The sequence below is a fragment of the Girardinichthys multiradiatus genome, chromosome 22 (assembly GCF_021462225.1).
Source record: "Girardinichthys multiradiatus isolate DD_20200921_A chromosome 22, DD_fGirMul_XY1, whole genome shotgun sequence".
NCBI lineage: Eukaryota > Metazoa > Chordata > Actinopteri > Cyprinodontiformes > Goodeidae > Girardinichthys > Girardinichthys multiradiatus.
This window is the reverse complement of record NC_061814.1, coordinates 37,619,105-37,644,200: the sequence shown is the minus strand read 5'-3', so window position 1 is coordinate 37,644,200 and position 25,096 is coordinate 37,619,105. Positions and strand designations below refer to the sequence as shown.

The window sequence follows — 25,096 nt, the reverse complement described above, 5'->3', positions numbered from 1 at the left end:
ATAATGTGCATTAGAAGTAATACTTTCACAATAAAATACTCTTTGTTTATACTATCAATCTATTTCTTAGTGTCAACTTGTTGAAATTAACTGTTGGCTCACTTTTTAAATGTAAATCTGGTGTTGTGAAATGAAAAATGAAAACTTTCTTCGGACTCCTGTCGCTGTCAGCTATATTAACAGAGATTTATTTACACATAAAACAACACCATTATTCTATAAATGAAGGTTATAAGGGATCAAATTGAGCTCTACGGACGTTTTCCAGAAAACTAAACTTCCTCATTGCGTAACGACGTCGAGGCGCCGTGATCACGTGACTCGTGGCCCTCAGCGAGGCGGTGCCTCTTCACGGTGGTTGTTCAGCGTGGTGCGCGCAGACGTCGGGCAACAAACACCGTTATATTGGTAGTTTGGATTCTAAAAATAACCCACAACAGCACTTAAACGCGTGCTTGGGTCGCTACCATCTCCAAAAACTCCGCAGGGTTTGGAGGATAAATTAGATATGAATGTTCCTTCGGGATTACGAGCGGATTCGTTAGCTCCCAAGTAGTGATTCCGGTTCAGTGGGAAGGTTTGAACTGTTCTCGGGAAAGTGACCATTGTTGAAATCAGGTCGAGGCTGTTGTCATTCCCCCCTGGCTGACTTTCTTAGTTTCTTTTTTTACGGATTTAAAACAAAAACAGTGCAAGCTTTTTAGAGTGTCATGAAAGAAATGTCAAGGTAAGTCATGCATGGGGGGCGTTTTTTTACTTTCAGAGCGGGTTTTCTGCTCGCGTTCATGAAGAATAGGCTAAAAGCTAATGCTAGCCAGCTGTCACAACAAGGCCTGCAGCCGCCGTTTGCTGGTTAGCTTCTTTGTTTTTTCTAAACTTTTGCAAAAAATGAAGAATTACAAGTTACAGATTTTTGTTGAGGTAATCGTCAACTCTTAATGGCTTTAACCGGAAAGAGGGTAATTAATTAAACCTCCGCTTCCGTATCGGCCAGCAAAAACTTGCTAACCAGCTAAATTTGCTAGTTTGTTAGCTCTTCCAACCTGTTTGTAGCCTCTCTGCTAGCAGCCTGGCAGAGGTTTCCACATGATCAGATTTAAACTTTTTTTCCATTATTTTTGAATTTATCAAAGCTCTTCTCTAAATTTGAAGTTATATAGAAAATATAATAGTTTAAGCTTGTTGGTAAAGTGATGCTAATTACGCTCGTTGCTGTCAGCGGAGAGTCTTAAGTTTACAGAGATTCCCGGCAATAAATTTGAAACTGATAAACTAAAATCACTCAAATATTCCAAACGGGAGACATTCAGTTATGTCTGAAATGAAATATTGTGACAAAAGAAGTATGTTTTTATCAGCGGCTATGTAAACGTAAGGAGTTTTATGTCAAAACAAGTTATTTCGTTACAAAGGGCATTAAAAGAACTTTTGAATTATTCCAAATCCCAACTAAAATCCAAATATCGTGGAAACAAATTATTGTAGTTTTGTGTGTGTGTAAACAAGTTGTTTTAATGACTAAATCCTTTCAGGTGATACAAGGATGATTTATGTAAAGTAAAAATTAAGAAAGATGCAACATTTTGAAATTTAACCTTCTGGGATGGTTGTTGTCGCTCACTTTGCACTTCACATCTGTGAAAAATTTGACCCGAAACTTTATTATTTAAATATACAATTTATTTATTTATTTAATATGGTCAGAATAAATCAGCTAATTTACTTGTAATAGTCCTTTCTTCAGGTTTAGGTCAACTTTACTTGAGAATATTATAGTTTAAACATGAAAAAGAGCTGTGGAGAACATTCTGCTTGTATTCATTGTCAAAGTAAATTCTGAAAATTAGGGCGAAAATAGTTTTTTAATTGACACTGAACTTGCTTGGTCTACAAAAGCACCTGCTTACATCTTTAATCATTGGATTCCTGGTATGTAGGTACTTGAACATTAAGGTTCATAGTTGGCAAAGCATCTTTTTAAAACAAAAAAGTGAAAAGGCCAAACATGGCTTAATGTGTCAAACCAATGGTCAGTGTTCACCAATTTTCTCATGTACATGTCTTGATCACTGACAGTTGTAAAAAATAATAAAAGCTGGAATGCTGTCCAAATATTGTGGAGAAGGTCTCACATTAAGCAAGTTGCTCTTCCATTTTGCTTGTTGGGAAATAACACAATTTAACCAAATGTCCTGAAACAACTGTCAGTGTTTTCAAATTTCTATCAGGCATCACTTGTCACAAACACCTTTTAAAAACAAAAAAATATTACCAGATGTGCCACATTTAACAGTTTTTATTAGAAGGAAAAGGCCTAATGCAGCATAGTCTGCTTAAAACAACCATCCATGATCGCTAACTTTCCATCAAGCTTTGCTTTTCATCAATACCTCTAAAAAGAAATCCCAACTAAAAAACATCCATTATTGGTCTTCTCTCTTGTTTTCTTCCTAACTGAAGAAAACGGGTTAATCGTGAAAGAAATGCCAGACATCTCTTCTAATAAGTGAAATTTGATCAAATCGTTGCTATGGTGCACTTAAGCCATGTTAAGCATGTCAGAATCTCCCCTCATTTGTTGTTTAAAAATGTTGTACTTTACTCATATGTGGTTTATGGCACCTTATGTTGTTCAGTCTGTGGAAACCTTAATAAAAAGAAGAGCTAAGCATAGCTTTAGTGAGAGTCATTTCATGTGTTGTTTCCCACGCAGCACCATGCCTGGTGGGCAGCAGCCTCAGAAACACTATGGCATCACCTCTGCCATAAGCCTGGCTCCGCCGCGAGAAATAGACCACCTGTACACCAAGAAGCTCTGTGATGCTATGAAACCTTTCGGTGTCTTTGAGGATGAAGAGGAGCTGAACCACAGGTGAGATTTTTAGTGTGTGTCGTTACTGTAAAGCAAATAAATCGGTGCTTCAGACAAACTGAGGAATAGTGCTTGTACATTTGACCAAAACAGTTAAAGAACCAGCTAAAAATCCTCAAGTTTATTTACATGACTTTATATCAATTTTAGAAAATTTCTTCAAATTCTGTCAAGTGTCATAAAATGGCAAAATGACAACTGTTGCTAGAAGGTCATGGGTTGAAATCTCAGCTAGGGAGTTTTGCATGTTCTTCCCAGTATTCAGAGTATTGTGGTTTCTCCCACAGTTTGAAGACCTGCAGTTTGGGTTCACAGGTCACTTCTAATTGCACTAAAGTTTAAATGCATACATAGTTGTCTGTTTCTGTGTGTTGGTTCCATTATGGACCTATCAAGGATGGACTTGCCTGCTGGGAAAGCCTCCGTTACCCTAATCAGTAGAGAAGATGTATGGATCCTTAGATTTGTGTATTTAAAAAGCAGCAGGTGGATCCGTCACATACACGGTGAATATCCCATCAATGCATCCCTTGAGTTTTTGTTTATTTTTATTTTATTTTTTTGTGAAGATTGGGTTATTGGGGTAACAGGTCCAGGAGTGAAACCCAGTCATCTCTCTCCCGAGCTGCTCACTCTGGGGGGATCCCAAGGTGATCCCAGACCATCAGAAATATATAGTCCCTCCAGTGAGTTCTGGTTCTGCCCCAGGGTTTCTTTCCTGTGTGACATGCTTGGAAAACCTCCAATGGGAGGCTGCCAGGAGGCATCCCAATGAGATGCCGAAACTACCTCAACTAAACAATTTCACATCGGAGAAGCAGTGATTCTACTCTGAGATCCTAGCTGACGATGGACTCCTTGTTTCATCTCCAAGGCTGCGCCGAGGCACCTCATGAAGAAAGCTTGTTTCTGCTCCTGTTATCCGGGATCTGGGTCTTTTTGTTCGGATTCATTTCTCAGGCAGAGGCTGACCCCTGACCTGAAGAAAGCACTCCACTTTTTTTCAGTGGAGCACATAGGCTTAGTGGAGCTAGCTTTTGGCACATAATCTGTCAATATTTTTTCTCAAGTCCTGTTATTCATGAGCTTTGGGGTAGTTGGGCTTAATTTGATATCGAGATGGTAAAGAAGTTGTCTCTGAGGATATTATGGCACAGAGAGGGAAGGCTTTCTGATTGCTGATTGTCGGTAACATAAAATGAAAGAACATTTCTATCAAATGAACACAAATTTAATTGTTCATTTCTTGTCTGATATTGTCTTTCCTTGAAATTTGACAGTCTAAGTAACATCACAGTGGACATGTAATTTCTTATTATGAACTGGCCACCTCGTAAAAATATCAGTTTGTTTAAAGCTACATGTAATGTTCCTCAATGCCTTCATCATAACCTGACCACCAGGTTATGATGAAGGCATTGAGGAACATCCTTTTCTGAAGGTCTTCACTCACTCATCTCACGTGGATAAATTGGGCTTATTTCTGAGTAACATTACCCTACCAGTTTAGAGTGACAGCCAGTTGCTCTGAGACTGGGATGTGTCTGAGTCTCATAGATCGCTTTTCTGAAAAGTTCGCAGTGAGTCATGACAAGAGATTGATGCTAAGGTTTCCTCCCCATCCTGTAGATTTATTTCTGCCTTATTAACCTTTTCTTTGACATAAAAATACTCCCTCCCTCTCTCTTTTCTGATTTTCCTTGCTGTACACTGTGATTCAACTATGTGCTTGTGCTCAGAGTTGTAACAATATCAACTACTCTGTGTGGAACCCTGGTTTAGTAAATATGCACATGTTAATCTGCAGTTTCTCCTTTCAGACTTGCTGTTCTTGGGAAGTTGAATGACTTAGTTAAAGAATGGATTGCAGAGATCAGTGAATTAAAGGTATGTTGGTCTGCGGTTTCTTGCAAGGCGCGCTCTGCGACTGTTTTATGTCATTAATAACCGTTTCTGTCCAATAGAACCTTCCACCATCGGCTATCAGTTGTGTTGGAGGCAAGATATTTACGTTTGGTTCTTACAGACTTGGAGTGCACACAAAAGGTATGTGGCATTATTGCTGTAATTCAGTTGTGTTCAAAGTTGAACCTTAAGGCCTGGTGTGCCGCATGATTTAGATGTTTCCAGGATTCTGATCACCCTAATTACTAGGTGGGTCATTAGCATGTTCTTACAGAACCTGATGACATTCTCAGGACATAGTTGAGCCATTCCAATCAGTTGCGTTCTTGCAGAAAAGCATCTGAAAAGTGAGGACTGGAGTTGAACACCCTGCTGTAATTTTCTGATGCTTTTCTTTTTGTTAGAAAGACCTGAGGTGAGGTTGACTTTTAGTGGTAACAGAGCATTCAGCCATAGTCATAACAAGGTGTCTATCACCATTGTATGTGAAAAAGCTCAGTTTGTCCACTCATTAGAAACCCTGGCTTGCATTGTCATATTCTTTTGTGGGTTTTTGTGGTCAGAGTGAGGACTAAACCTTGTTGACTGTGGCCAGAGGGCTTCAGTGTGAATCTGCCCAGGAAAAAAAACAACACAAGCAAAGACGAAAGGTCAAATATATTCATACAAAACTGCAAATATGATGGATTAAATGTGTTTATTTCATATTATTTTGGTAGAATAATATGAAATAAACATGTTTCATATGATTAATAATATGAAATGTTTATTTCATATTATTTTGGTAGAAATATATAATACACAGTACTTAGGGTTTCTATGGAGTACTAATATGGTGTAAAGTGTATACTAGGTACTTAGGGGTGCATCAGAAGGCACCCATGGAGTACTTAAAGGTTATTGCCCAGATACTTATAGGGCACTTAGTGGCTACGTATGGTACTATCATATGGTACCACGAGGTACTATCTGCTTATCTTGTTCTTAAGGGGCACCTAGAGGGTACTGAAAGGGGTGTTAGGGCAGTTAGGAGACACTAATAGGGTCTTTATTCATACATACTGACCGTATAGCTACAGCGTACATATCCTGAGTGGTGGCCTAGTGGTTAAGAGGGGCATGTGCATCCTGAAGAGGCCACAAGTACCCTGGTTCGAAACCCACAACCTGCCACTCTGGGTCCCTGAGCAAGACCCTTAACCCCTGAATGCTCCCCAGGCGCTGCCCAATGGCAGCCCACTGCTCCCTAAAGGATGGGTTAAATACAGAGGATAATTTTTCCATTTTGAGATCAATAAAGTCTATATTATTATTATTATTATCTTGTACTTAAAGGGTTCCTATATAGCACATATTGGAAACCTGGATGACACTTAAAGGTTCAGGTATCTATAGATTAAATACCCGGCAGTTATATTATGTAGGTACTTGATGGTACATGATACCAGCAAGGTACCTACCGAGTATTATAGTACTAGTATACACTGAGCCTCCCTTAGTCTTATTAATAACCAAACCAACTACAGTTTTTCCGTTGTTTCCTTATATTACATGTAATTTTGTTAACTTTGTAATCACAGCCGGCTTCCGGCATTTCCTGTCTCCCTGTACCTTTTTCGTAGAATAATTATCTGGGTCGCAACTATACACACACTCATTGTTCTAATGATAATACATTTCTACTTGGAAATGTTTACACTGCGTGGGCGAGAACGTGTTCTGTAGACGTGCTCTGATAACATTTCTTCTATAAACTTTGCTACATCTCTAAGTATTGGTTTGTGAGATTAATGTGGCGTCAGTTCAGTTTCCTGTTTTCACCTGTTGGAGCTAGATATCCTTACTGCTGTCCCTTCAGTGTCAAAGGCATAAACCTTGTGATTTACGGTTGAATTTTATGTCCCGTATAGATTACTCAGATTATAACATTTGCTTGCTGTAGGAGCTGATATTGATGCCTTGTGTGTGGCTCCACGGCATGTAGAGAGAACTGACTTTTTCCAGTCTTTCTTTGAGAAATTGAAACAGCATGAAGAGATCAAAGACCTCAGGGTGAGTATTTTCTGCACGTTCTCAGTGGGGAAAAAAGGCTGACAACCTTTTTCTTTTAAACTTGTTAAAATAATTAAACTTTTTAATCGGTTTTCTTACTGTTTCTTTCTTTTTTTGTTTTTTTTTTTCTTTTTTTTTTTGTCTGTTTCTTGCTCTTCTCCCCTCAAGGCTGTTGAGGATGCTTTTGTACCAGTGATAAAATTCAAATTTGATGGGATTGAGGTGAGCCACAAATATTTGTTTACATCCTTACACAGACGAACACTGAGCAGGTTTATAGGGTGTGAGCAGTTGATTGACTAACCGAACAAACTTCTGCAACGAACCCGTTCCTCCGCTTTTAAAGATGGAAAACGGACACATTCGTGGCACGGGCTGCAAGATCAGTTGCGTATTTATGGACACCCTGGGAAGTTCTGCAGCTAATCGTAGCTAAATTAAGGGTATAAGATTCAGTTTGTGATACAACCTTTGATTCATGTGATCTTTGTGGTTTTTTTTTGTTTTTCTTTATCATTTTGTTATGGACCCTTTTAAGTAAAGAGACGGTTAAAAATTAGAAGCGTATTAGTTTTAGTTTCCCAGTGGGTAAAAAGAGGTCCTCAAAAAGCACGCAGCACCACGCTCACATTTTATTCCAACAAATTTGGATTTCCAAAGAGACGGTTGACGTTCCTTGTCCTCGAAAAAGGGTTTCTACTTAGTCCGGAAAAAGATGGAATTTTCTAAGTATTTTCCAGGTTTAAAGAAGTGTCTAAAAAGAAGATGGTCTAGAAAACTTTATTCCTTATGTCATTGTCTAAAAGTTGGATACATGCGTTTGTCTTTCCACCCGCCCGACAGTCCACCAGTTTGTCCATCTGTCCATGTATCCACCTATTCACAATGTGTCGATTTGTCCAACTGTTTGTTCTTTCGTCTGTTCCTTGGTCTGTCCGCTTGATTTGTACGCTCAGCTGTTTTGTCGATTCATCCATTTGTCTAGCTGTCCGTCTGTTTAAACATGGACTCGCTTGTCTGTTCAGTGTCTTTATATCCATTTGTCTGGCAATCAGTCCATCTATTTGTGCGTCAAACCATCCATCTGTGTTTCTGTCCATCTGTTTTTGTCCTTCCATCCACGAAAACGTTTCTTTATCCGTCCTTTTCTGTGCGTCTATCCTTCCATTTGCGCTCCTCCCTAGCAGTCTGTGGATTTTTCAGGCTCCATATTTAAAGCCTGACCACTGTAAATGTATCTGCCAGAGACTCGGAGTGAACATATAAACTGGGAATTCTGGAGTTTTGGTCTGGAAAAGTGTCGATTTCTAAAGTGAGGAAGGTATCTGACTCCCATTAGCATGAACTCAGGGATTTGTTCTTGCACATCCGCCTTGCACCTTCGCTTCCCTGTGAGAAGCAGGTTTATGCACTTTAGCTCAGTTTGGTTTTTTGCAGTAATTTGGTCAAAGGTACAGAAGGACAGAAATGCAGATCGGAGGGAACAAGGTCTCCTCTCAGTAGAGGCTTTCCGCTTCTATGCGATGGTTCAACTCTTAACAGTTTACTGGAAACTTATCAGTCACTGTAGCTTCACGTGACCCTGATCATAACTAAAAAGCCTTTCACCCAAAATATTTAGAAGAGATTTATCTCTCTCACTACCCTTTATCAGTTTGTAAAAACACACATTTACTATGCAGCCTGTTATTTGATCATAAACCCCCTTAACTTTTTTATTTTCTCTTAATATTACTTGAGTCAGGTCAGACTGGTAGTTGTTTATTCAGTTCATGTTTCCAGTAATTCTACGAGCTGATGGTAATGTTTAATCTATGTATCTTATTCGCTTGTCTCCATGTTGGCAGATCGACCTGCTCTTTGCCAGATTGGCCTTACAGTCCATTCCAGACAACCTGGACCTGAGAGGAGATTCTATGCTGAAGAATTTGGACATTCGGTGCATCCGAAGCCTCAACGGTACATGACCCCTTGTATCGCATTTAAGCATGTTTCTCATGCTCTGAGTCTGTGGCTTAAAAATACTTTTCTTGTTATAGGTTGTCGAGTAACAGATGAAATTTTATACCTGGTGCCTAACAAAGAGAACTTCAGGTTGACGTTGAGAGCCATCAAACTGTGGGCGAAACGTAAGTGCTCCTCAAATCCACTCATGTGGCTTAAGGGATTAATAAGACATAACCTGGGAGCGGGGCATATTTATCACCAAACTGTGCTTTTCTTGTGAATAAAGCAAGTATTTAACTTCTTTTCTGTGTCTTGTTTTGTGACTGCAGGTCGAGGAATCTATTCCAACATACTGGGCTTTCTGGGTGGAGTGTCATGGGCCATGTTGGTGGCCAGGACCTGCCAGCTCTACCCCAACGCTGTAGCTGCCACACTCGTCCACAAGTTTTTCTTGGTCTTCTCCAAATGGTGAGGTTCCTCTTCTTCGAGTTCAGAAGTCCCCCTGAGCCCCGTGAACTTGATGGCAGCATTTGATATCGTACCTTCAGTTAATTTCTGTATTTCAGTATGCTAGTATTTATTTACTGTGTTCGTAATTATCCCCCCTGCAGGGAGTGGCCGAATCCTGTGCTACTGAAACAACCTGAGGACAGTAATCTGAATTTACCTGTTTGGGATCCTAGAGTGAGTATGAATGGCGGTTTGTTTCTGGATTTATTTTAAGGACAATCTCCAGTCATATTCTGATTTAACACTAGTGGTTGCCCCCTCTTGCTTGTAGATATCCAGATCATAACTGATCTGCTTTGCATACAGCTGCATGTCGGGTAAATTAGAATGTCATAAAAAAGTTGCTTTATTTCCATTCAGAAAGTGGAAATCTCTATAAAGATTCATTACATGCAGATAATGGTATATTTCAAGCATTTATTCCTGTAATGTTTCATGAATGGGCCTCACAGCCAAGCATTGTTATGGAATGTTGAGTGGAAGGAAAAACTGTGGTAGAAAACGTGCACAAGCAACGGGTGCTTGAGAGCACTGTGAAGCAAAGTTGTGCCCGGGTGTTTGCAGATTCACAAGGCCTGGACTGCTGCTGGAGTCAGTGCTTCAAGATCCACGACCCACAGGTGTGTCAGGACATGGGCTTCAACTGTTCCTTGTGTTAAGCCAGTCCTAAACCAAAGAGAATATCAAATGCCTCTCACCTGGGCTAAGGTGATAAAGGACTGGACTCTTACTCAGTGGTCCAAGGTCATCTGCTCAGATGGAAAAAAAAAACATTTTGGAAATTGAGAGTCCAGAATAGAGAGTCACAGAATCCACGTTGCTTGAAGTCCAGTATAAGGTCATCTGCTGGTGTTGGTCCACTGGGTTTTCTGAAGTCCAGTCAATGCAGCCATCTGTCAGGAAATCTTGAGCACTTCATGCTTCATTCTGCTGACAAGCTTTATAGAGATGCTGATTTAATTTTGCAGCAGGACTTTGTATTGACAAAGGTACCAGAAGTTGCTCCAATGACCCCGTTGTTACTGTGCTTGATTGATTAGTAAACTGGCCTGACCTGAACCCCATAGAAAATCTATGGAGTATTGTTAAAAGAAAGATGTGACAACAGATCCAAGAATGCAGATGATCTGAAGGTCGCTGTCAAAGCAGCCTGGGCTTCCTGAACACCTCAGTAGAACCACAGGCGGATTGCCTCCATGCTGCATTGGTGTAGTTCATCATGCAAAAGAGGCCTGGACCCTAAAGTCCCTAAAGCCCAGAACTGTGAAGTGCACAACCACTGGCTGTCCTGTCAACACACTCTGCCACTTGAGCTGTGGATCTCTGCAGCTCCTCCAGGGTTACTATGAGCCTGGTGGCTGCTTCTCCGATTAATGCTCTCCTTGTCAGCTTAGGTGGACGGCCATGTTTGGTAGGAGTGCATTTGTCCTATATTTCTTTCCATTTTCAGATGATGGATTGAACAGAGCGTAGGACATTGCTTCTACTACATGTACCGTAACATACTTTTCAATAGGCCGACGTTTCTGTTTCATTTGGGTTTAAAAGGGCTCTATTACCTGTAAATGGTAAATGGACTGAATTTATATAGCGCTTTTCCAGTTATACAGACCGCTCAAAGCGCTTTACACTAGAGCCACATTCACCCAATCGCTCTCACTAACGCTCACACATTCATACACCGATACGCAGATCGGTAGGCAACTTGAGGTGAAGTGCCTTGCCCAGGGGCACATCGACATACAGCAGGAGGAAGCTGGAATCGAACACACAACCTTCCGATTGCAAGACAACTACTCTTCCTACTGAGCCACAGTCGCCTCTAAGCCAAATCTAAATTAACAGAAATAAACACTTGAAATATATTTCTTTGTGCAACAAATTTTTACACTTTTTTAATTTAATTGTTACAATAAAATAGCTTTGATAATCAAATTTACTAAGTAGTAGGTGTCATTTTTAAATGACCTTTAATGTGTACCCATCGTGCTGTGAAATCAGATCTGACGTAGGAGTATTTAAACCAACTGGATTGTAGTTGACGGGCTGTTAATGTTGAAAGCTGCTCTGGTATGGCCCGTTTTTAGTTCGGTTTCACTTGTAGGCAATAAATGGTTACATTCAGACACCAGGGGGCGCTGAGCTGCCACTTTCTCTGTAAAATGGTTCTGTTACCTAAAATAAATACACTTTTTCAAACATTTGCAGGTGTTGTGTAATATTTTGTGTTCCTTTAGCAATAAATGTATTTAATTTGCCTGTCTGTGTTTTTTTTGTTGGTTCAGTCAAAATAAATGTAAAGTCATGAAAAAGACCAGCCTACATTTGCACTATGTGTGAGAGCTTCTTTGGGATATGAAGTATTAGAGAAATGAATAAAGTTGCCTTGAGAATAATTGGAAGCAAACAAAATAGTAATGCACGGTGTGAATTGTTTTAAAATTCTGTAATGTTTGTACTGTTTAAAATAAAACAACATACATCCATCTGTAGTTCTGGCTGGATCTGTAAATGGCTCTAATTAAGATTCATTTATCCATTTTGGTGCTCATTGGTCACGATATTTTCATACTTGATGCTCACATCCAAGTGATAATTATTCATCCCAGATCTCGTTTGTTTTTGTCGCCTCTGCACCTGTTTGAGCGGGTTTATATTTATTGTACAGCATGGTTTTATTTAAATGTCCTTATAAATGAATGTAAACAGGCTAATATAAGACATATGTTTTATTACTGGAAAATAAAACATTACTGTGTTTACTAAAACCGTCCACAGAGGATTCTCGGCTCGGTAATGGAAGCCCGTCCTGTTTTTGAAGCATTAAAGTTTCTGTTAAGTTGTTTTCTTAATTTTCTGCAGCCTCACATCGAGGACAAAATAAAAAAAAAAACAGGGAAGTAGTCATGATCAGTTAAGTTTGTTGGGCTCGAGTGTGGGTGTAGGTTTTCTTTTTTGCATAAATTCATGTCTCTAAGAGAAACTAACCTCTTGTTCCTCTTTTTTAGGTGAACCCTTCTGACAGATACCACCTGATGCCCATCATCACGCCCGCCTACCCCCAGCAGAACTCCACGTACAACGTCTCCACATCAACACGCACCATTATGACAGAGGAGTTCAAACATGGTAACTCTGGTTTACTCTGAAAGGGCCTCTGAATGTGTTTGGCTGAAGCTCTCATATGACTCATGTCTCTTTGTGGCTCGTCACGATCAGGTCTCAGCGTCACAGATGAGATTCTTCAAGGCAAAGCAGAATGGCCAAAGCTCTTTGAACCACCCAACTTTTTCCAAAAGTACAAGTAGGTGTTCATTGTTTTGTTTTTTTTATTCAAATGTGTCGTACACAACCATAACCGCCTCGCAACACATGAAAAATTGCAACAGAAAAATCTGGATGTGGTAAATGTAAAATGTTTTGTTTACAGACCTTTGCATATACAGGTCCTTCTCAAAATATTAGCATATTGTGATAAAGTTCATTATTTTTCATAATGTCATGATGAAAATTTAACATTCATATATTTTAGATTCATTGCACACTAACTGAAATATTTCAGGTCTTTCATTGTCTTAATACGGATGATTTTGGCATACAGCTCATGAAAACCCAAAATTCCTATCTCACAAAATTAGCATATCATTAAAAGGGTCTCTAAACGAGCTATGAACCTAATCATCTGAATCAACAAGTTAACTCTAAACACCTGCAAAAGATTCCTGAGGCCTTTAAAACTCCCAGCCTGGTTCATCACTCAAAACCCCAATCATGGGTAAGACTGCCAGACCTGACTGCTGTCCAGAAGGCCACTATTGACACCCTCAAGCAAGGGGTAAGACACAGAAATAAATTTCTGAACGAATAGGCTGTTCCCAGAGTGCTGTATCAAGGCACCTCAGTGGGAAGTCTGTAGGAAGGAAAAAGTGTGGCAGAAAACGCTGCACAACGAGAAGAGGTGACCAGACCCTGAGGAAGATTGTGGAGAAGGGCCGATTCCAGACCTTGGGGGACCTGCGGAAGCAGTGGACTGAGTCTGGAGTAGAAACATCCAGAGCCACCGTGCACAGGCGTGTGCAGGAAATGGGCTACAGGTGCCGAATTCCCCAGGTCAAGCCACTTTTGAACCAGAAACAGCGGCAGAAGCGCCCTGACCTGGGCTACAGAGAAGCAGCACTGGACTGTTGCTCAGTGGTCCAAAGTACTTTTTTCGGATGAAAGCAAATTCTGCATGTCATTCGGAAATCAAGGTGCCAGAGTCTGGAGGAAGACTGGGGAGAAGGAAATGCCAAAATGCCAGAAGTCCAGTGTCAAGTACCCACAGTCAGTGATGGTCTGGGGTGCCGTGTCAGCTGCTGGTGTTGGTCCACTGTGTTTTATCAAGGGCAGGGTCAATGCAGCTAGCTATCAGGAGATTTTGGAGCACTTCATGCTTCCATCTGCTGAAAAGCTTTATGGAGATGAAGATTTACATTTTTCAGCACGACCTGGCACCTGCTCACAGTGCCAAAACCACTGGTAAATGGTTTACTGACCATGGTATCACTGTGCTCAATTGGCCTGCCAACTCTCCTGACCTGAACCCCATAGAGAATCTGTGGGATATTGTGAAGAGAACGTTGAGAGACTCAAGACCCAACACTCTGGATGAGCTAAAGGCCGCTATCGAAGCATCCTGGGCCTCCATAAGACCTCAGCAGTGCCACAGGCTGATTGCCTCCATGCCACGCCGCATTGAAGCAGTCATTTCTGCCAAAGGATTCCCGACCAAGTATTGAGTGCATAACTGTACATGATTATTTGAAGGTTGACGTTTTTTGTATTAAAAACTCTTTTCTTTTATTGGTCGGATGAAATATGCTAATTTTGTGAGATAGGAATTTTGGGTTTTCATGAGCTGTATGCCAAAATCATCTGTATTAAGACAATAAAAGACCTGAAATATTTCAGTTAGTGTGCAATGAATCTAAAATATATGAATGTTAAATTTTCATCATGACATTATGGAAAATAATGAACTTTATCACAATATGCTAATATTTTGAGAAGGACCTGTAGTGATTTCTAAAGTATTCAAACGCAATTAATTGTGCACTCCACAGTTCTGGCCTTTAGGGAAAGGGCCAGGAGGTGGCAAGAAGAATAACATTGTGAAAAGCAAACCGCATGAGTTCCCCTTTAGTTTGCCTGTTGGAGGCTATGGGAAACTTGGGACTGAGGTTCACCTTTTTAGCAGGACAACACCCATAAAGCCAGAGCTACAATGAAAGTGTTTGAATCAAAGCATAATCATGTTAGAATGGCCCAGTCAAAGTCCAGACTGAAATCTAATTGAGAATATGTGGCCGGAACTGAAAAGTGATGTTTACAGCCCAGCCAATCTGGCAGAGCTTGAAGAATAAAAGGTTTTACATACTGGTGTAAAAATAATCTTGAAGTGCAGGAAATGGTAGAGACACATACCCTCAAAAAGTTGAAGCTGTTGTTAATGGTGGTTCTACAAAGTATTGACTTGAGGGTTGAATACAGATGCACGCCTCACTGCCCCTTCACTATTATGAACTACCGTGGTAATGGCCTATCGCATAAAATCCAACTAAACACAACGAAGGTGGTTTTAACATGACAAAACGAGTTCAACTGGTGTAAAGACTGTTACCAGGTACTCTAAATAAGCTGTTAATTGATTTTAGTTGGTGTTGAACACGGTTGCGGTGGTTGTCCTGCTCTTTCCTGTGCAAGCACACCAAACTTCAGCATTTTGTTCTGTGTGCAAAAACATAAAGGGGCAAATGGGATGAAAAAGTTGCGTCTATTTGAGCAGGACAGTCTTAGAATTGAACTTGGGTGTCCTGTAAAACTGATCACAAAGTGTAGTAGGCTTAACTCTTCTCAGATCACTGGGAATGGTAAACTGCTTTAAAGTGTCAGTAAGGTTGATGGCTTAACTTGTGTTTTGTCCCAACAGGCATTATATTGTTCTTACTGCCAGTGCATCCACAGAAGAAAACCACTTAGAATGGTAAGTATTAGTCAGCTGCATAACTCTCTCTTAGACACCAAACATTGTATTGGTCTACAGTAAGCCTGACTATGCATCAACGCTTCTCCCCAGGATCGGCCTCGTTGAGTCAAAGATCCGTGTTCTTGTGGGAAACCTCGAGAGGAACGAATACATAACACTGGCTCATGTCAACCCTCAGTCCTTCCCTGGGTCCAAAGAGAACCGCAGCGAGTGAGTACAACTTTCGCTTTGCTAACAGAAAGGCCTCAAGAATACAGGTTGTGTCCTGCAAACAGTTAAATTTGTGTTTCTGCGACAGAAACGACTTTGTTTCCATGTGGTTTATTGGGATCATCTTCAAGAAGGTGGAGAAGGCAGAGAGCGTGAACATTGACCTAACATTTGACATCCAGTCCTTCACGGACACTGGTAGGTCCTCCCACATCTCCAGACATTGTCTTCCAGTTGCTAAATTGCAGAATTGTCCCCAAGGCAAATTTTAATGAGTCAAAGTTGTGGTCAAACGTTTACAACCACTAATCTTGATTATCAGTGTCAGGTTGATTGTGGGCCTTTTAATGATTGATTTGAACTGTTATTTTTGGACATAGTGATTATATGTCAAACATCTTCAATGCATTTTAGACAACAAGAATAGGTGACACAGATCTGAATTTATGGATTGTTTTTCTAATCAAAGCAGAGTCAGAGTTATACAAAATGGCTGAAATAAACCCATACACACCCACTAACATTTGGTTAAATGTCCCTTAACAAGTTGGTCCTCATTCCATGTGGTTTTTGTAGCCATCTATGAGGTTCTGGCATAAAAAAGGCTGCATATTTGACCACTTCATCTTGACAGAATTAGTAGAGCTGATGTAAATCTGTTGGTTTCTGGCATGGATCTGGTTTATAGGCATAGATTAAGGTAGAGGTCTGGGCTTTGGTAAGGCTGTTGCAGAAGCTTACTTATGCTTTATTTATTATTTTCCATACTCATTTTTGATTCATGTTTGGAGTCGTCGTCCTGCTAGAACACCATATTTCAACCATCTGTTAAGCATGGTGGTGCCGCAGGATGTTTAACTTCACACCAACTTAACAGTTGGTCTATTGGTCTTAGGTTTGAAAGCCTCACCTTGATTCCACCAAACATACTACTGGTCATTGTGTCCAAACAGGGCAGCTGTAAATTTTAGTCAAGCTAAAAGGTGTCCATTTTGCAGTGGTTCTGGTATTCCAGCATCTCCCAGTTAATGGGAGGCTTGAACCTCGTAGTTGCTGGGTTCCTGAACATCGCAACCAGCTTCCTTTTATCTGACCATGACGGTTTCGGCCAGATCTTTCATCCTTGGATAGAATTGACTGAAAGGCTAATGATCCAAAATACACATCCAGCCAGAATTATTCCAGAATCTTACTGATGGCCACAGAAAGATGTTCAAGAAGAAGAAATTCATCATAAATTAAAAGTTCTTCATCCAATCTTTGTTTTTAAAAAATAATTGCTGTAGTATTTTTTGTATTATCATTTCTCCCTGGTAAACGATTGCTCCAAATAAATAATTAAAAGCCCCACGTAGTAAATGTAGATCTTCTCAGTCTGAAGTCAGTATGTTTTTCAGTTCTAATTACACATACTTCCCTATAGTGTACAGACAAGCTAATAACATCAACATGCTGAAAGATGGGATGAAAATCGAAGCAACACACGTGAAGAAGAAACAACTCCATCAGTATCTCCCCCCTGAACTGGTGCAGAAGAAGAAACGAGTCAGTTGTCTTTATTAGTTTTTCTTTGTTATTACAAGTGTCCGTTTCTGGTTTTTATGTTCACTTTCTTCTTCTCCTTCTTCTTCTTCTCCACAGAGCATAGCAGAGTTGAACCGAAGCTCAAACGGGGGAAGTTCGAAACGAATTTCTCTGGACAGCAGCCACCTGGACAGCTCCAGAGACACAGACTCAGGGACTCCCTTCAGCTCCCCGACCAGCAAACCCCCTAAACCTGTATCAGACACAGAAGACGGGTGGGATTTACTTCTAGATTCTGTGTCGGTGCTTCACCTCACAGCATGGTGCTGAGTGTTTTTCCCTCCCTCTTTTGCAGTGCAAGCCCTCCAAAGGAGCTTTTTGTCGAGACTTCCCCTGCAGCAAGCGCAGCAGCAGCCGCCATGCCGCAGACGAGCGCTGCAGCCACCGTGCCACCAACAAGTGCAGCATCCGGCGTCCCACCGAACACAGCAGCAACCGTGCAGCCAGGAGCGTCGTCTGCTGATACAGAACAGGGCAAGTCCATCCCTCTCATTGTCTCAAGTGGATTAAAATGTCATAGATTGGCACCTATTTCAGTACTGCATCTGGAAAGTATTTACAGCGCTGCACTGCATCACATTTACAGACGTATTCACAGCCTTTGCCTGATACTTTGTTGATCCACCTGTGGCAGCAGTTGCAGCCTCAAGTCTTTTGAATGGGATTGCCCAAGCTTAGCGCACGTGTCTTTAGACAGTTTCACCCATTCTTCTTGACAGTACATCTCAAGCTCCATCTGGCTGGATGGGAGATCCAGCACATCTCTCCAGAGATGTTTAGTCGGATTCAAGTCTGAACTCGGGCTTGGCCACTTCAGGACATTCAGTGAGAGTTATGTACCCATTCCTTTGAGCTCTTGGCTTTGTGCTTTGGGTCGTTTTCCTGCTGTAAAACGAACTGTTGCCCCAGTCTGAGGTTGAGTGCTCTGCAGGTTTTCGTCCAGGATCCTTCTATTCATTGCTGCATTCATCTTTCCCTCTATACTGACTAGTCTGCCAGTTCCGGTGGCTGAGAAACATCCACATAGCATGATGCTGCCACCACCATGCTTCACTATAGGATGGGATTGGCCTGTGGTGAGCGGTGGCTGATTTCCTCCCAACAATGACGCCTGGCATTCACACCAAAGAGTTAAATCTTATTCTCATCAGACCAGAGAATTGTCTTATCATCCAAGTCCTTCAGGTGCCTTCTGGCAAACTCCAGACTGGCTACCATGTTCCTTTTATTAAGGTGTGTCTTTCATCTACAAATGATGGAGGCAACTGCTCATTAGGACCTTCAAACCAGCAGAAAGGTTTCTGCATCCTTCCCCAGATATGTGCCCTTGGACAAGCCTGTCTTGGAGGTCTACAGACAATTCCTTTGACTCCATGCTTTGTGCTCTGACATGCACTGTCCACTGTTGGACCTTATATAGACAGGGGTGTGTCTTTCCTAATCATGTCCAATCAACTGACTCCATTTAAACTGTAGAAACATCTCAAGGATCGTCAGTGGAAACGGTATGCACCTCAGCTCAATTTTGAGGTTCATGGTAAAGGCTAAATACGCACATAAATGTTACTTCTTAGTTTTCTATTTGTAATAAATTTGCAACAGTCTCAAACTTTTTTCGCATCGTCTTAATGGGGTCATAATGGAGTTTCTTGTGTGAAATTTTGAGCAAAGAGATTCATTTGATGGTATTTGGAATAAGGCTGGAACATAACTAAATGTGGAAAACGTGCAGCACTGTGAACACTTTCCGGGTGTACCATACACTCATATCAATGTCTCTAATATTCAGCTTTTAGTTTTTATCATCTTCTGAATGACAAGTAATATTTTTTCAGTCAAACATGAAATTCATCATGCCTTCTCCTCACATTCCACAGAGGCTTCAGCTAAAGCAAGGCCTCCCTCTCCACCAGCCAGCACCTCCATCAGCACAGTCCTGAGTGGGAACGTAAAGCCCAGTGCTGCCAGCAGCCCTAAAGAGGAGCCAAATGGCCTTGAGGAGTCCACCCCCGGAGCTCCTGCCAAGAGACCTCACTCCCCCACGCAGGAAGACCTGGCCAAGAGGCACAAAGACGCAGACGTAAGGAAGGAGCTCTCGGCTCAGGAAGAGCTGAACTATTTCGGTCTACTGTTGGAATAGAAATGAAGCAGAGCTGGTTCTGTGTTTGACTGCAGGTGGTTTCCAGTGATGACTCGACGTTCAAAGAGCCGTACCCACCATCCTCTGACTGCAGTCCACATGGAGAGGCACCCAGTACTGTGAGTGTTCATCCGTTTTCTGTTACCTTCTCTTATCATCACGGTTCCAATGGTCCGGAACATTCACAAGTCTAGATAGGTGTGAAAAAAGAAAATTAAGTATGGAAAATAATTGTATTTCCAGACTCATATCCCACTCAAATTGTTGTAACGATTCATCCTTCCTTCCATTCATCTATTAATCCGTTTATCTCTCCACTCAAATGTTCAAGCACCAAAACATCCTTCCATGCATCTAACAACCACTGCATCTTTCCATCTATACGTTCCTTCCATGGTTCTGACTGTCCATCATCCATCCTTGTATTATCCATTTTTATCTGTCCACCTAATTTTTACAGTCTTTGGTTTTTACAGGTTTTGTGCTGGAGGCCTGATATCAATAAAAACATCTGCAGTAAATTCACTTCTGTTAATAAACTTAAATAATAACGAACCAGAAATGTACTGAACACTGAAACCTGGAATTTGGACAGAACAACTGTAGGAACTCTGAATCATGTAAAATCAGGTTAATTAACAGATTATTTCTTCTCTGTTAGCCTCCTCTGTGTGGATCCAAGGCGAAGCCCATTCCAACAATCGATACCTCAAGAACACAGGTAGTCAAGTTGCATAGATTAGTCTGTTTATCGTTTCGCTTCGTTTAATCACACTTTTATGTCGCTTTTTTCCACCTCAGAGACTTCCCAGCATGGAGCTGCCTGACGCCTCTTCACCTCTCCCCGCCAGTAACAGTTGTCGCGTCGTAAAGAATTCCATTAAACTGGCCCTCAACCGTCACAGGTACGTTCTAGATGCATTATATTTAAAGTGTCTGCTGTTGCTGGACAGCTGGTAATATGCAGGGAAATTATTGAGATTCTGTGGTTTGTGTTGATGTGTGTGAGCAGCATCACACCTCCCAAGCCTCCAGTGTTTGAGGGCACCCTCACCTCAGATGCTCCTGCTGCCAGCGAAGAGAAGGGCATGTCCATTCCTGTCATCGGCTCAAGTGAGTCCTTGTTTCTTTATCGTCCAGCCCATCGGGGGGATTCTTACGCAGCAAAAATGGTTTCAAAACTATTTTGATGTTGGAAGCATTTTAAGGGAAATAAAGAAAACAACCTATTAGATCAACAGTTTGAACAGAAAATTAAGTTTAGAATAAAATTCTAACCCTTTTCACCTATTTACCCTGGGTGAAAAGGCTCTGGGGAATAGAGGTTCAAGGTAGCGTAGTGCAAACTGTATTTTCAAAACTGATGTGACTGGACCAGAGATACATTTTTATCTTTTACCTCTGTAGAACATGTTGCACCCAAACACACGGTGCCCCCAGTCGGCAGCTCCATCCCCACTCTGGTCAGCCGAGTTGTTGACCCCCTGAACGGAGCAGCCTCCAAGAGACCCCACTCTCCATCTGTGGAGGAGCAGGCCAAGAGGCTGAAAGAAACAGAGAAGGCCCGGATTCACATAGCCTGAACAGACTGCATTTGTTACCCGCGCAGCAGTGGGCCTCAACGGTCAAGCCAAACACAGAGAGCGACGCCTCTACACGGGACGGGGGAGCGTTTTCAGGTCGGTCTGTGTGAACCGTGACGCAGCAGGACAGAAACCTCAGCTCAGATCTGTCAGATTAGACTTTCTTCCCGTGGATCTGCGACTGTCAGCGCTGTCCCACTCGGAGTCACAGAGACATGACACGAGAACTACAGCAGCAGCGTTTTTTTTACTCCTTCACTTCCTTTTCCATCTGTGTTAAAAAACATAGTCATGGGCAGTGAGCTGTTCTTCATGTCATATTCATTTCTTTTCCGATGACATTTTAAAAAATAGCCTCTTCTTATTGACTCTGCTGGAGAGAACGCTGATGTTTGGTCATTCTCCCTCATTTCCTCCACACAGATACCTGTACTGTAAATGTTGATGTACATAACGTTTTGTCTTTAAAAAAAAAAAACAAAAGATCATTAAGTCTTTTGATTATTCTATTGTAGTTTTATCTAAAAAGAAAAAGTTTAAAAAATTTATTTTTGTTTTTCTTTACTGCTTGTACCAACAAATCGTCTCCGAGTTTGGATACAGTTGCAGGCTGCATTTATTGAAGGTTTACTTGGTTTAACAAAAACACATCCCCAGCTCTCATGGACCTGCTAAGCTGGACTCTCCTAAATTAGTGTTGGGTTTGCAGTTGGTAGCCGCTCCTCAGGAGCTGGTAAGAGCAAGGGAAACTATCCTTTTATGACAGGAATGGGAATGTTTTTTTGTTTTTTCTATCTTTTTTTGTCACATCACAGAAGAACGATGCCAGAACGCTGTGTACTGTGTTCCTCTCCATGGTGTTCTGCTTGTTGCTGGCCTTGTTCGGTGAGTTCTCTGCGTACAGATCGACAGGTAAGGTCAACAAGAATGTGTTTAATTACCAGTTCGGCATTTATCTCTGGGATTGACAGCTAATCAGGAGAACTTACAGCATCAATGCCCCCCATCCCTGCCACCACATCCATACTCCCCTTCCACAACATTCACAATTCTTACTGTAAAGATTCTTTCGGATCAAACCGAGCCTCGTTGGCAAGTCTTTGGTGTTTTGTGGTTGGGGGGGGGGGGGAGTGGTTTGAAATTTGTTTTAAGGAGTTTTGTTAGTGTGCACGCATGTATGGCTGGCTGTGTGCAAGCATTTAACAATGGTTGTGTTGATGTGTAAGAGAGAAAATATTCCCTTTGTTTTGGGTGCTAACCCTCTGCGCCTCCTGTGGAGGTTCTTAGAAGGCATCTCCTGGGTCCACAGGTTGTGTGGGGTGTTGATGGGATGAGGTGGCAGCGTCTGAAGATAACTTAATTTCCCCCAACTCTTCTTGTAGAAGCTGAGTGCCTGTGTGTTTGTATGTGTCGAGTGATGCCACTACTGAGGCATGCTCTCGCTTCATTAATGCTTTTTTTCCAGAATCAGTTTCCCAAGTTAAAATTTACCAGAGGGCCATTTTCTTTCCATAAGGCATCGTTGTCATAATTGGGGGTTTTCTTATCACATTATTTATATATGCATATTTGTACAATGTGATCTTTTATTTTAATAGCATTCATAGCTGCACCACTCTTTCATTTCTGCTGTTCAGAAACATTTAACACAAGTCATCTAGATGTTTGTTTCTAAAAATGTATTGAAAGGGTATTTTTGTATGTGTTTACCACTTCCTTTAAATGAATCATACATCCATTAAACCCCTAAAAAAAAAAAAAAAAAACGAAACTGTGTCCGGCTTTATTTCATTGTTTTGATGTATTATGTTGCATTGAATATCCTTCCCATGTTTCCTCTCCAGGAAGTTTACATCCACATGTCATGGAGATGAATGTCATTCATTTTTGTTTTTGAGTTATTTAATTTCTTCAGTCCAAACACCGCACCAACTGGCAAGCATGGTGGTGGCAGCATTATGCTCTGGGACTGTTTTACTACTAGAGAATAACCGTATGAAACGATGGAAGTGAACCATCTCCAGATACGTCAAATCAACAGCATAATGATCCCTAGCATACATCAAAACAACTATGTTGAATAAATATGTATTTCTTTAATCTCCATCCAAGCGTTTGAGTTTGTTGTGAAATATTATACCAGCTGCAAAGCATGGTGGTGGCACCATCATGCTGTGTAACGGTTTTTGTATTTAGTGATTGGAGAAAACCAGCAACATCAATTTCCATTAAAAACTCAGAATATTGTCAACATTTTGGAGATGGCAGCGTCATGCTGTGGGACTATAATTGCTGCTAGGAATCAAGATTTGTACGAGTTGGATGGAATAATTAAAAAGTAATACATCATAATTCTTCAGCTTGACCACAAATTAACACGTAACTAATGCCATTAAAAACAGCAAAATTGATTTTAGAATAAGCAGTCTTACATTATCTCTAAGGAATTTATTGGGGATTCTCTCCAACAGAGATTGGGATTATCCCAATAATTATCAACTGTCAAGCACGGTAGTGACAGTATCATGCATTGCACAAAATAATAAATGGAGTCATCTCTGGCATTCTTCATTCCTCTGGGCTATGGGTAAGGTGGCTAGACTACAGCCTTTTTCTTGTAAAGAAAATTTTGCAAAAACCCATTTGAAGTCTCCAAAAAACATGTTGGAAAATGTGTTTTTGTGTAAAGGAACCAAGGTTATAATTGTTGGCCATATTTTCAGCAGAAATATTTGATTCTTGAATTACACATCAACAAAAGAACACGATCCCCAAAGTGGAAAATTGTGGAAGAATGTAAATACTGTATTCATATAAAGTTAGGTGGAAGGAAAAAGTGCAACAGGGATGACCACATGATTGTCAAGCAAAATCCATTTAAGAGTATGGGGTAGCTTCACAAGGAGGTGGACTGAGGCTGGAGTCGGTGCATCAAGAGCCACAGGCAAATTCTACAAATAGGCTATAAATGTATCAATCCTGATTGTGAAGCCATTCCTTAACCAACGACATTAGAAGTGTCTTACCTGGGCTAAGGAGAAAAAGTACAGGACTGTTGCACAGTGCCCCGAAGTTCTCTTCTTAGATGAAAGTAAAGTTTGGAATACATTTGGAAATCAAGGTACCAGAGTCAGGAAAAACAGTGGAGAGGCACAGAATCTACATAGCTTGAAGTCCAGTCTGACGTTTCCACAGTCTGTGATGATTTGGGGTACCATGTCATGTGTTGGTCCACTGTGTTTTCCAAAGTCCACAGTCAACGCAGCCATTTGCCAGGAACTTTTGGAGCACTTCAAGCTTCCCTCTGCTGACGAGCTTTATGGAGATGCTGATCACATTTCCAGCAGGAACACATCCACTCTGCCAAAGGTACCAGCGCTGGTTCAATGACCATGGTGTTACTGAGCTTGGCCAGCAAACTGGTCTGACCTGGAAACCATAGAGAATATCTGTATTGTGAAAAGGAAGATGGCCTCAAGGAAGCTATCAAAGCAACGTGGGCTTCCACTGCACCACCGCAGTGCCACAGGCTGCCGCACTGATGCAGTAATTCATGCAAAGAGCTCGACCAAGTATTGAACGCTTAGAAATGAACATACGTTTCAAAAGTCTGACACATCTGTTTAAAATATCCCTTTTTATTGATCATATCTAATCTCTAATATTCTTTTCTAAGATGCAGAATTTGGGTTTTTTTATTACCTTCAAGCCATAATCATCAAAATTAGAAGAATCAGAGGGTTGTCAACTTTGAAAACCCAATAAATTTTAATCAGATGGACTATCATACTGTGTACTGATCTTTTTTGTCATATTCATATGAAACTTGACCATCGAAATTAGACAATTGCTTATCTGAGGTTATTGTTTTTTCTCAGATTTAGATTAGCTGATCATATCTTCAGGCACCTTTTCAAAAATGGTGACTGACACCATTTAACATCAGGTTAAAGTAAATATTACAGGTTTTGTTTATAAGAATAAATATTCTGCAAGTTCCTGAAATGAATGAAAACAACGCTTTTTGTCAATTAAATATTGGTAAAATCTGATCCTGTATGGAATACATTCATTTTATTTGTACACTGGTTGTGATGTGAATTCATCGAGTTTTAGATATTGTGGCTGGGGGATTCTTGTTAACATTTTATAAATCCAACGAAACATGCAGAGATGCGTTAATAAGAGGCGATTTTTATCAATTTAACTCGGATTAATTTGGCTTTAAGAGCAAACATCAAGTGTAAATGTTACCTTTAGAGTCAAAA

General features: G+C 40.9%; 1 protein-coding gene across 1 annotated transcript; it reads left to right on the top strand.

Annotated features, from left to right (window-relative positions):
• Positions 1-335: 335 nt before the first annotated feature.
• Positions 336-22,594, top strand: papolg (poly(A) polymerase gamma). Its single transcript, XM_047351701.1, has 24 exons — positions 336-727; positions 2,714-2,872; positions 4,693-4,759; positions 4,837-4,918; positions 6,720-6,829; positions 6,998-7,051; positions 8,677-8,788; positions 8,869-8,958; positions 9,106-9,244; positions 9,388-9,460; positions 12,295-12,415; positions 12,506-12,590; positions 15,255-15,308; positions 15,402-15,521; positions 15,610-15,719; positions 16,945-17,066; positions 17,163-17,320; positions 17,401-17,579; positions 18,983-19,185; positions 19,281-19,364; positions 19,907-19,966; positions 20,047-20,150; positions 20,258-20,358; positions 20,653-22,594. The coding sequence occupies exons 1-24, from the start codon at positions 711-713 to the stop codon at positions 20,826-20,828; spliced, it is 2,580 nt and encodes an 859-aa protein (XP_047207657.1). The 5' UTR covers positions 336-710; the 3' UTR covers positions 20,829-22,594.
• The last annotated feature ends 2,502 nt before the right edge of the window (positions 22,595-25,096 follow it).